At 43.1% G+C, this 13,277-nt stretch overlaps 1 protein-coding gene across 2 annotated transcripts in view; it reads left to right on the forward strand.

The window, feature by feature from the left end:
* Window positions 1–11,192, forward strand: part of LOC149875298 (transmembrane 4 L6 family member 1-like) — a 31,305-nt gene extending 20,113 nt beyond the window's left edge. For both annotated transcript variants that reach the window (XM_090030556.1, XM_090030555.1), the window contains exons 4-6: window positions 3,308–3,453; window positions 7,331–7,517; window positions 8,188–11,192. In XM_090030556.1, the coding sequence (XP_089886682.1) occupies window positions 3,308–3,453; window positions 7,331–7,517; window positions 8,188–8,208 (354 nt within the window). In that variant the 3' untranslated portion in view covers window positions 8,209–11,192. The remainder of the gene's footprint in view (window positions 1–3,307; window positions 3,454–7,330; window positions 7,518–8,187) is intronic.
* Window positions 11,193–13,277: the final 2,085 nt, after the last annotated feature.

The raw sequence follows: 13,277 nt of genomic DNA on the forward strand, positions 1-13,277 counted from the left end.
ACTGTCCTGCTACTCTGGTAGATGATGCATGTACACTTAATCTTTACTGTATTGCAGTAGTGTCAAACACCTCAATTCAGGTTCAGACCTCTATTCTGTTGCATGCTGTCAATGCACATAAAGTGTAAAGACAACAGAAACAGATGACTACAACAATAGCTAGTGAGCAGAATATGAACACTTGTATGTGAAAGAAAAGTCGGGTAGCAGGTAACTCTTTACAGAGGGAGATGTAGGGAAATCCAGTGGCTAGAAGCTGCAGCCATGCAAGTTCAAGTTAGGAATAAAGTCACATTTACATTGAGAGGGAGTAACCTTCGGAATAGCTGATGCAGGAAGGTGGGTAATTGTCTTTAAGTAAAGACTGGATACATCTAAAAGGATTAGACAGATTGAGAGAATCACCAGCAAGCAGCGAGGCATTAAGTAGTGTGTAAGCCCCAACTGCTTAGGCACTGTGGAGTGATCTATAGACATCAGAACACATGGGATATGAAAGCAGATCATTTTTACAGGGAAGTCCTCCTATTCAGAGTGGAATGGTGTCAAGGAAGACATAAAGGTTGGTAGGCTGTTTGACAAATGTTCCCACATGATTCACAAATGGAAAAAAAAAGACTAAAAGACCAATCAATTGATAGGGTTAAAGATGACTAGTTTAAAAAGCACATTATATAGACACACCAAAGCTCTTCGGGTTAAGGATGTGCTTGTACAGCACCTACTCGATGGGCACGTCTACACATGTGCATTGAAAGCATATTAGCCCAATTTAAGGAGCATTAAGGGCACAAGTCACACAAGCATGCCCATAATGAACCTTAAAAATGGCAGTTTTAGGCTATTTGAGTCTAAATTTGATACCTGTGTAAAACATATCAAATTTATGTGTGAATAGCTAAGTCACATTAGCGAACGTGTAGATGTGCTTATGCGCATTAATGTGATGTGTGTCAATGGATAGATATTGCAGTAATATGCATTAGCACATCTGCACATGTGGTAATGTGACTTAGCTATTCGTATCTAAATTTAATGTGCCTTAATGTGCATTAGTGCATCCATGTGCAGTTGCACATATAAATTTCGGCACACATAAATACATGTGTAGACACGTGCAATGAGCCTTGATTCTTGCTGGGGCACTGAGTGCTCCTGCAATAACAAATAGCAAATGATAATGATGTAAGATGTGCATATGTATGTCTCATGTTTTTATTTATGTTCCTCTTTTCAATTTGCAGTGATTTCCACAGCCTAATTATATGTTGCATCAACTAATTATTTCTTTACTTCATTTAAAATTCTTGCTTTTAACTTCATTAAGTGCCTGCTTAATCTCTCATTATGGAAGTGGGTATGAAGATTTTGGAAACTAATTGCCAAGGAAAGCTTTGATGTCTTTCAACAGTTGGTGTTAACCTCCAGAAACATGCTCACCACAAAGATATATGTGAGAAAAGCCCTAAAATACACTGTATTGCCCTGCCTATTAAATAGCTTCTATATCTGGAAAATTTATAAATTTGTTATAATTTTCCAGATATAGAATCTAATTATTGGAGGTTTGCCTGAATTTGTCCCCCTTCCACAGCTACATCAGGGAAAATAAATCCACAGGGACAGATAAATGCCTTACAAATGCCTTGCTCCCCATACCCTGCAGTTTTTTTTCTTTGGGGCCCCTGTCCCCTTTTATTGTCAAACCCTGCTCTGCATGAGCACATAAAAATAAGAAAATGCTGATGTTGAAATTAAACATAGCTGTAGTAATTTGTGTATAATGCCAGGATACTTGGATCAGGGGTTGGCAATCTGCAGGATGTGTGCCAGAGCATGGCATATCAAACCATTTTGCTCAGCACATCACAGCCAGCCCAGGATCTGGGCAGCTGCAGCAGGCAATGGGCAGGCTGCTAGCAGCTGCATCGGGCTCCAGATCCCTGGCACTGGCTCCATGATGTTGGCAACTGTACACACCCCTTGGGGTGCAGGACAGGGAAGGTGCCAGAGCAGTGCAACCCCGGCTCCTCCCCTACTGTCCACCCACAGGCCCACATACACCTGCTGCCAGCAACAAGGATCAGGCCCCTCACGGCTCTATGGGGTAGTTTCACCAGATTTAGAAAGTTTCAAAAGCTTCATATTCCCACAGAAGTGAATGAGACCCAATATCTCTCCTAGCTAATTACTGCTCATAGGATTAAAGACGTAAAGACATTCCTTTCCCATTTACAGTGGGCATGTTTACATAAGATGCTACATGGGCATTAGTAGACTAATTCTATTGTACATTAGTGCATCATGGCAAAAGCCATGTTAATGTGCTAATGCACAGTAGAATTAGTCTATTGTACATTAGTGTGTTGTACCCATGTGTTGTACCCATGTGTTGGCACTGCTGCACAGTAATGCTGGTTACTGCACATTGGGCATGTTTACACAAGATGCTTCAAGTGCAGTAGACTAATTCTACTTTTCATTAGCACGGTGGGCAAAGCCTGTGCTTATGCACAGTAGATTTAACCTAAAGCGCAATAATGTCATACAAAAAAATGCTCATCTGTGCTAATGCACGGTAGTGCTGATTATGGTACATTAAGTTAATACATGTCATTACAGTTACTAAACTTAATGCATCATAATTATGGCACATTAATGAACATGTAGATATGCCCATTGAGTTAGTACCTTATTGCAGGTACTAAACTTAATGTGCAGTAATAACAACACACTAATGAATGCATAGATACACCCAGTCTTCCTTTCCTTACAGTCCTTCCCATCAGCAAAACTGCAGTCAAAGTCTTGTAACTCATTTGGTTCCTATAGTTTAGCCTGTATTGGGCACATCTACATGTGCATTAAGGTGTTTTTCCTAATGCGCATTAAATTTAGTACAACCAATGTGAGGTACTAAATAAATGTGCAATAGGCTGCCTTAATGTGCAGTAAAGAATGCACACTGTTTTAAAGTGATGCTTAATGGACAGTAGCTTATTTTACCTTGCTTTAGCATAATCACACTTTTTTTACATGATGCTTTAATGCACAGTTAAATAGGCTACTGAACATTAAAATGCACGTGTAGACATGCCCACTGAGTGTTCAACCAGGGCTCCTTGGTTTATACCAACAGATACCAACGTGGTAACTTAGGTATAAGCCAGGCAGAGCACTACTGAGCTCCAAGATCAGATAAGATCAGGTGCATTCAACCCTTCACGACCAATCTATTCATATTTTAAGGTGTCCAAAGCACTCTGTTTATCCACACATATGATGCTGAAGGTAATCTTCCTTTCAGATGCTGCTCTCTGTGTTTCTGGCTGTGTTGGGTGTTGCTGGAGGGGCCTACTGTGTGACTATCTCCTCCATGGGATTGATTGATGGGCCTCTCTGTGACACTGGTGATGGACAATATATGTACCCTTTCAGGAACAACACACTCACGTGAGTATGACTTAAGGGGCCTTCTCAACTTGGAGGGCAAATTCTGCCCCTTTCTTAAGAAAAATGTAGATTTTTAGAAAGTGGGTGGATGTTCTGCTCTAAGTTTGAGACCATATGCTTGAATTAGCAGCCATGGCCACTACCTACTTTCTCCAAGGCTTGCCCTCTAGGAAATGTCTTGCTTTAGAACTGATGGGTTACACTAATGAGTGCTGTTGAACTACTGAGCAACTATGTGTAACAGGTGTATGATGACCATCAAAAGGACTACAGGGAGGTCTACAAAAAACCAAAGCAAAAATCTCCTCCTGGGACTTTTACCTAGTCAACACTGATAGCAGCTGGCAAAATGTCAGTGAACTGGAGAATTCTGAAGAACTAGGTGGAATATGGCACCAGAACTAGAGATGGCGGAGAAATCTATGAAGTTTTGTGAACATTTGTATTCACCATTAAAACTGTCATAGTTTCATAGTGCTTAGGGCGGGAAGGGACCTAAACAGATTATCAGGTCTGACACCCTGCCCCGGGCAGAAACAAGTGGGAGGTCATAACACCCCAGCCAAATATCTGTCCAGCCTCCTCTTGAAGACCCCCAAGGTAGGAGAGAGTACCACCTCCCTTGGGAGTCCATTCCAGAACCTGGCAGCCCTAACTGTAAAATAAGGTCTCCTGATATCAAGCCTGAACCTTCTCTCTAGCAATTTGTGGCCATTATTCCTAGTAACCCCTTCTCTTCTGGAGGCTGAAGAGATTCAGGCCCTTCAGTGTCTCTTCATAGGGCCTGACCCACTGCCCTTTGTGCAAGTGGCCCTCCTCTGGACCCTTTCAATGCTAGCCACATCCCTCTTGAAGTGTGGCGCCCAGAACTGGATGCAGTACTCCAACTGTGGCCTGACCAGTGCCACATAGAGGGGAAGGATCACCTCCCTGGACCTGCTTGTGATGCATCTGTAGATGCACAACAAGGTGCGGTTAGCCTTACTGATTGCTTTCTCGCATTGGTGGCTCATGTTCATCCTGGAGTCAACAATGACTCCAAGATCCCTTTCTGCCACTGTGTTTACAAGAAGGGTATTCCCTAGCATATAGGTGTGTTGCTGGTTCCTTCTCCCTAGATGCAGCACCTTGCACTTATCTGCATTGAATTCCATCCTATTCTCATCTGCCCACCTCTGTAACCTGTTTAGATCAAGCTGAATTCTGTCCCTCCCCTCCAGCATGCCCACCTTGCCCTACATCTTGATGTTGTCAGCAAATTCGGACAGCATGCTTTCCACCCCAACATCCAGATTGCTGATAAAGATGTTGAACAGTACAGGCCCCAAGACAGAGCCTTGAGGACTCCACTGTCCACATCCCTCCAGGTCAAAAACAACCTGTCCACCACCAATTCTCTGGGTGTGAACATCTAGCCAATTTGCCACCCATCTGACTGTGTAGTTTTTTTAAGAGGATGTGGTGGAAAACAGTGCGAAAGGCCTTCTTAAAGTCCTGGAAGATGACAGCCACCTCCACGCCCTCATCCATGGACTTTGTGACCTGATCATAAAAGGAAATCAGGTTAGTCAGGTAGGCTCTGCCCTCAGTGAACCCATGCTTGTTTCCCCTGAGCATTACCTCCCCTGCTGAGCGCTTGCAAATATGCTCCTTGATAATTTTCTCAAAGGTCTTTCCAAGGACCAAGGTGAGCTTAATTGACCTACCTGGGCCCTCCTTTCTCTCCTTCTTGTAAATGGGGACCACATTGGCCCTTTTCCAATTCTCTGGTACCTGGCCAGAGCCCCACAAGCACTCATAAAACCATGCCAGGAGCACCACTATGACCCCCACCAATTCCCTCAGCACCCTCACATGAAAAGCATCTGAACCTACTGATTTAAAGATGTCCTGCCTCTCCAACAATTCCCTAACTAGGTCACCCCTGACCCTATGCATGGTGGTCACTCCCCTGGGTCCACCTGTAATCCTAGTGGGGGTAATGTCCTAATCCCTGTTCAGGATTATGGAGGCAAAGAATTCATTAAAGAGGTCAGCTTTTTCATTAGCTGCAATCACCAGATTGCCGAGTCTGTCCTGTAGGGGCCCCATGTTCCCCAGTGACTTCTTACTCCCTTTGTATTTGAAAAAGGACTTTTTGTTATCTATAATTCTGGTTGCTAGCCCTAGCTCCATCTCTGCCTGGGCCTTCCTAACAGCCTCCCTGCAGTCACACACAACGGAGGTGTAATTCTCCTTGGTGATGGCCCCTTGCTTCCACTGTTTGTACACCTCCTTTTTTGCCCTCAGGCATTCCTGGATGCTTTTGCCAAACCATGGGGGCTTTTTAGCACTCCTGTCCCTCTTGGTGCGCATTGGGACTGACTCCTTTTGAGCTTGGAGGATTATCTCCTTGAGGAACAACCATCTGTCTTGGACTCCCATCTCACTGAAGCTCTGAGACCTCAACGCCTATCCTATTAATCTTCTCAGCTCATTGAAGTCGGCCCTCCTGAAGCCAAGGACTTTTGTCTTACTGCTTGTTTTCATCACCCTGTGCTGGATAGTAAATTCCAGCAGGCGATGATCAGTGTTGCCCAGGTGGTGGAGTACCCACAGACCCTTCACCAGTTCATCACCTGTGGCAAGGACCAAGTCCAGCAAGGCATTTCCCCTGGTGGGACTATGCACCTCCTGGGTTAGGTGGAGGTCCTGTATCCCGGCTAGGAACCTATCTGAGTGGTTGGACCTGGCTGACTGCTCCTGCCAGCAGATGTTTGTGTAGTTTAGGTCACCCATGACAACCACATCCCTTGCTTTTACAGCCTTTACAGCCTCCATGAGCTGACCTGAGAATTCCAGGTCCAGCTCATCCCCCTGGCAAGGCAGTCTGTAGTAGACACCCACTATCAAGTCCCTTTCCCCATGACCCCCTTGCAATCTAACCCAGAGTGTTTCAGTTAGCCCCTCTTCTGAACCAATCCTTATCATTGAGGATGTATATTGTCCTTTGACGGAGAGCGCTACACCCAGACCTTTTTTCCCTGCTCTGTCCCACCTGTACAGCCCGTAGCCCTTGATGTCCACTGCCCAGTCATGGGTACAAGCCCACCAGGTTTCTGTGAGTCCCACTAGATCTGGGTTTTTGCTAGCTAGCAGGAGGGCAAGTTCCTCCTGGTTATTCCCCATGCCTCAAGCATTTGTGTAGTTAGTACTTGTAAATACCTGTAGAGTAAAAAACGCTACTGTAGAGTTTTGTTACTCCACAGCAGGACACTGGGATGCTATAGATGCTGACCAGGCTGACTGGGGCATGAGGCTGCTTCATTGAGGGGGCTACCTGCCGCCTAGGCCTGCACTGGAGCACCCTCGTGCCCCAGCCAGCCCCTCTGCAGCACACTGAGTCAGGGGGGAGCAGCCCCAGGCTGGCAGGCTGAGCCCTGGGACCCTCTGCCAGCTGGGGCTGTTCCAACCCAGCTCAATGTGCTGCGGTCCCGGGCACACGTTCAGACTCCAGGAGCAATAAAGTCCAGGACAATATGCACTGGAGTTTATTGCCCTGTGCTAACGGCATGCATAAATGCACCCACCATGTCATTATGGATGAGTCTTATACTCACTTTACACTTTTGTTAATAAGATGTAAATTTGGAGGGAATGAAGTCCAGCCTAACAGTCTATGATTGTAGGCACCCATATAAGTGATGCAAAGGTAAAAGAAGACAGGGATTTGCAGGACATCAGCAGTGCTGAGCTAGCTACCTGTGTACATGTTTTTACCCTATGACAAATGAAAGCTTACCCACAGTAGGTTACCCTTCAATGAAAGGGGCACTAAGAAGTGATGTTTTTATATCACACTTTGTAATATGATTTCAACTATGTTTTCTACTTGCAGATACAATTATTTGTTTAATCAGACAACATGGAGCATTTGCAAAAAACCTGAAAATGTTGTCATTTGGAATATTGTCTTGTTTTCTCTTCTGTTGGGGTTTGGTACAGTTGAAGCTGTCCTTTGTCTTATTCAAGTCATCAATGGATTTATTGGGTTCATTTGTGGCACATGCATAAAGAGAAGAAAGGTTGGTATTTGATATAAGTTCCTATTCAAAAAGCTCTTTTGAGAGAGCCCCATTAAAAAGTTCTGACAATCTGTACAGTACTGGAAATGTAAAGAAATAAGATGCAATTTGAAGTAAATGGACAATCCAAAGTAATAAAAATCATTCTCATTAAAAAAAGTATTAATTCTCCTATGGAAAGAAGATAAAAAGTCTGGTGGCATACTTATTTAGGATTAAATGTTTAAGGGATGAGTGATTTTAGGAGCTTTGGTTTTCAGTGGCCGAATCTGAGAGACCAAAAGAGACCTGATTCTCAGAAAAAAACAAGTCCTCTCTACTCTCTGAGCCCTTTTAAGGTGTCTTAAGCTAGGCAGAAAATGGCTGAGCCATCCATTACCACCAGACATTTTTGAAAATGTAAGCATTAAAGTCACTCTCTGAAGGCCTGGGCCTCAGGACCACATTACTTGTGGGTGCACATGAAATCTCTTCTCGGTTTTCAATTCTGCCCTTGTATCAAAAAAGTCACTCTCTATTTTGATTTCCCTCCCACCAGAGGCTGGTGCTTATTTGTTGCTGTTTGTTTTGTTGTGGTTTTTGATGTTTACTTTATTAAGATTTCTGCAGTGAGTCAGATATCCCTCTGGAACTTCATTAATTTTACAATCTTTAATCTATTCCCTTTCAGATAGATATTGTTGGAATGTGAAAGACCTGCAAAGAGTGTCAGTGACAAGCACCTGATCTGCAGGGAAAGTTATTTGGGTAAATGCGATATATTTTATTAAACCAACAAAACAGTTGCAAAAATTGTTCTTTACAAGCTTTTGGGCACAAGCACCCTTCACAAACAAAACCCCCGAAACACAGAAGATATTGAATTTTGCTGTTTGATCTTCAGGGATTCATGTAAAATCAGGACAGTGTGCGTACTGTATATGGGGACAACCATCAGGAGTTTCAATGCGAGAGCATTGTATAAAGAGATCAAGATGGGAGGGGCTGAATTTTCTAGAATCGTTGAGATTACAAATTATCTGTTGTCTTCTCTGAATGTGCTCATCCCCAAATTTTGGTACCAGCAATATGATATGCTGTCTTTTCAGGAGGGCCTGGGGTACATACTAAAAGACAAACCATTTTTGACTGTAGGGCTTCAGGGTAACTGAGAAATTAGGCCTTTGTTTCTTATGTTCCACTTCAGCAGTACCTCACAGTCAGCAGCTAAAGTAGTAATGTCACCAAGTGCCACAGCACTTGTCTACGTGGGACTGCTTGGACCAACTTTACCATTTATTTGCTTTCCTTCCTGCCCTAGTTTTCACTCACCTTACCTTTACTACTGGGCACGCTCTTATCTTCTGTCTTCTGCACTGTCTGGCTGCTTTTATGCTGATGCCTCTGTCTCCTCATCCAGGGCCTGCTAATCCTACTCTTCTCTGCCACTACCCTGTTGCTCTGGCTTCCACTTGCTCCACCTTCTAGTTTCACTTCCTCCATTACCCCACATTACTACTACTCTTTCTCAAATAGCCAAGATCCTACTACTGTCACTAACACCAATCTTCTAGCTATCCCATACCAGCCTTCCAACTGGTGCTATATATCTACTCCACCCTCCTTAGGAAACCAGCAATTACCCTACCCTGTGGCATCTACATGTGCAACTAGGGCACAGCAATAAACTCTGGCATTTATTGTCCCAGAGTTTATTGCTCCTGGGTGCACTGTTTGAATGTGCACCCAAGACTGTAGTACATTGAGCTGGGTTGGAGCAGCTCCAGCTGTTAGGGGACCACGGGGGTGACCTGCCAACCCAGGGCTGCTCTGACCTGGTTCAATGTGCTGTGGAGGGGCTGGTTGGGGCAGGAGTGTGCTCCAGTGTGGGGCTAGGTGGCAGGCAGCCCCTACACTGAAACCTTGTGCCCTAGTTGTCCCTCCAGCATTTACATGTGCACTGCTGCAGAGTATAAAAATCTGCTGTGGAATTTATTAGTTTACTCCAGCCTAATAGCCCTGCATGCATAGACACAAGACATTTACTGCAAACCTAGTCTACTCCACAGTAAACATCTTGTGTAGATGCACCCCCTGTAAGGTCACACTTGGCACATCAACATGAGACGTTTACTGCACAGTTGCCTTATTAACTACATAGTAAACATCTCAGAGTCTACACATATGCCCCTGTTAGGGCACAGAAAGCCAATAAACTCTGCAGCAGGGTATTTGCAAGTAGTACCTTGGTCCAGAGTCTTTTCGTGCATAGCAGCGACCAGCTGGCTGGGGCACACAGGTGCTTCAGTGCTGGGACTACCCATATTAGAATCTAATCTTGGAAAGTTATAACTAATTTGAAAAATAATAAGCTTCTATATGTGGGAAGTTTCCAAATTAGTTACAACTTTCCAAGATTAGATTCTAATATAGGTAGCCCCAGCACTGAAGCACCCTTGTGCCCTAGCCAGCCGGTCAGCATCTACATGGGTGTCATCTTTATTCAGCATTTTCCTATATTTCAGTATATATAGGATTTCATTTTGCTCCTGGGATTTTCTAGCCCATTTTTAAAAAATAAATTTAAGTAAGTTTCAAGGCAAAAAGTCATTTCAAAATGTTGAATAAACTGCTTTGACTATTTCAGTTTTATTTTCTCATGGTTGAACGTAGCTGAGTATGACATGAATTTGTGAACTGACAAGGTAAAACTGCATTTTTCTGAAAATAAACAATATGACCCCAAATTTTCTGCAGTTCTCACTACGAAGATTTCCTTTTGTTCCCTGTTTGCAAATTGTTTCTGGGTTGATCATGATTTCTATGACTCTCTCCATTATTTATAAGCACTTGCCAATGAATCTAGACAGACATATTGCAGTTTATCAGTTATTCACAAAATATTATTCATAACTTGTAATTCATGACTAGTCACTAAATTCACATAAAATCACTTCTATTCCCTGTTTAAACAATTGAAACTTTTTAAAGAGGAAAAGAACATAATGAACAATACCTCTTCAGGTTTTTATTTTCAGATGAATATTGAGATGCACAATTTGGTCACTAGTGGAAATGAAACTCAGGTGCTTAAGTGGCAAACCTGCAGGCCTCTATTTAGCCAAATAGGAACTAGTGTGGTGTTAGTGTGTAAACAGGTAAGGACCAGTAGACTAATGTGCAGAAAACTTATTCTACTGTGCATTAGCACAACTGGTGAAAACAGTGCTAATGATCACTAGATTTAGTCTAAGGCTTATTAATGTCACCTAAAAAGTGTTTGCGCCAATGCGCAATAGTGCCGATTATGGCTCATTAAATTAGTACCTGTTATTACAGATACTAAACTTAATGTACTGTAATTACGACACATTCATAAGTGTGTAGACATGCCCAGTGAGATATCTAAAGAGATATATGACATTACAGTATGTTTTCAGAGACAGAAAGAGTGTAAGCCAGACATGTCCAAAGGTTCTGCTACTGTATAGAAACCCTAAATATCTAACTCAAGCAGTAACTGATGGTTTGGCTGCCTTGACTACTGGCTTTATGGCACAGCCAGCCCTGCTTGTGCATGCACTGACAGGCTGACACATCTGCTTTCCAGTAAAAGTAAGAAAGTGCACTTCTGCAATCTTTGTTACAAGTTACAATATCTCTCACTTATATTACAATTTGTTATATTCATTGTGCAATCAGTTGCTTTACAAATGTATGTAAATATTAAATATTATTATTCTAAAATTGTTTGTTTGATTCTAATTTGTCTGGAAAGGGAATTAAGGGAATATCTAATAAAGCAGGGTTCTTGTGTCTCTAAGGTCACATCTTTGCATAGACAGAAATAACACTTTCATTTGAGCAAGTCTGCACATTACAGTGCAGGGAGGGGGTCTTTTCAAAGGTTAAGTACAGTTACACAAATAGCTAATGCTTTTGGCTAGTTGGCAAAAGAAACCCAGAACATTTTGTTTGCCCTAAAATGAAGTGTTACATTTTGGGTTTGTCAAAAGGCTTTTGAATATTTTTCTAATAATATAGAAGGAAATTTTTAAGCAAAAGAAACTCAATTTTGAATCAAGATACTGAGCATTTGCTTACATTTTAGTGAAAACATTTTTGTGAAAAAAAATACTTTTTTGACTGTCTTTCTCAACACAAACAATTCAGTAAAACTTAGAAGAAAGCCTGTGCAGCCTATAATATTTCAGTGTCACAGAATCTGCTTTTTTCACAAAAACAAGTTTTGATGAGAAAACATATATATTTTTTAAAAATCAAGCAGTTCTAGTGCTATATGAAGACAAAGCTGACAAATATCCTGGGACCTTTCCAGCTTTGCAGGAAAACTTGGGATTTTGCTCCAGTTTAAAATTTTCATTCCAGAGAAACGTGACCCATCTCACTATGATGACAGAAGTGCCATAGTGCCATTGGCCATGTCTAGTAGGGTTGTGTGAAACGTTGCTGCCAGTTTTGTTTCAACGCTGTTTTGACCCATCCTGAGGTCGAAACAGCAACATCAAAACGGAACAGATATAGTCAAAACAGCCTTGAAACAAAACGAGGCAAGTCGAAATGTTTCACCGTTTCGACCCTGTTTCAATGTTTCACCCATGCTGTAATGGGGAAGGTTGAAACAGCCCATAACTTTGTCATTTCTGGCTTAAGTTTGATGAAACATGCAGGAATGGTAGCCTCTGCTGAGGGCATCAAGCCTACCAAGCTTCAAGGAGATAGGGGAGGGAGTTCAGGGAAATTGCACCCCAAAGTTTTGAAAGCAAAAGTTGTGTCACGTAAATGTGTTAGGCCACAGTGGGGTCAAATCTGCCGTCTTGCTAGCCCCCACTGAGGCCACAAACCCTGCCAAGTTTCAAGGAGATAGGTGCAAGGGTTTGGGGAAAACTGTACCTTAAGCTGTGGACAAGCAAAACTCATGACATGGGTAACACTGTATGTTAAGGCGCAGCAGGATGAAAGCTGCAGGCCTGCCACCCCCAGATGAGGCCACAAAGCCTGCCAGCTGTCAAGGAGATATTTGCAGGGGTTTCTGGGTCCTTGGACCCTGCACTTCTAGCTGCTGACAAGCAAAACTTGTGACATGGGTGTTTGTACAACTGTCTGTCTTGGGGCATGGGGCGGTGGGGATGGACTACTGCAGGCCTGGCTGCTAGGCCCTTCTGTGGCCACAAAGCCTGCCAGCTGTTAAGGAGATAGGTGTAGGGGGGTTCTGGGGCCTGCACCCCTAGCTGCTGACAGGCAAAATTCATGACATGGGTGCTTGTGCAACTGACTGTCTCTGTCTTGGGGCAGAAGCAGTTCCCAGCTCTGTATTAATTCTTTCCTCTCTTTAGTCTGTGGTTTTGTAGGTGTTAATCCTTGCTCATTAACTCATTATCCTTTCTAGCTACTTTGTTATGCAATCAATCATGATTCACTCAGGGACCAGCTCGATAACAATTTGGGGTGCAGTTTCCCCCAAGCCCCTGCATCTATCTCCTTGAAACTTAGCAGGCTTTGTGGCCTTAGCAAGTTCTAGCATGCCTGCAGTTTTGACCCCACTGTAGCTTAACGCATACACGTGACGTGAGTTTTGCTTTCAAGATTTTGGGGTGCAGTTTTCCTGAATCCCATGCACTTATCCCCTTGAAACTTGGCAGACTTGATGCCCTTAGCAGGGTCTACCAATCCTGCATGTTTCATCCAAATCAATGGGTATAATGTCAAAACAGTTTTGCCATTTTGATCCTGTTTCAATGGAACGGAATGGAACAGCTG

The sequence above is a fragment of the Crocodylus siamensis genome, chromosome 1 (assembly GCF_052110815.1).
Source record: "Crocodylus siamensis isolate JL-2025a chromosome 1, ASM5211081v1, whole genome shotgun sequence".
Lineage (NCBI taxonomy): Eukaryota > Metazoa > Chordata > Crocodylia > Crocodylidae > Crocodylus > Crocodylus siamensis.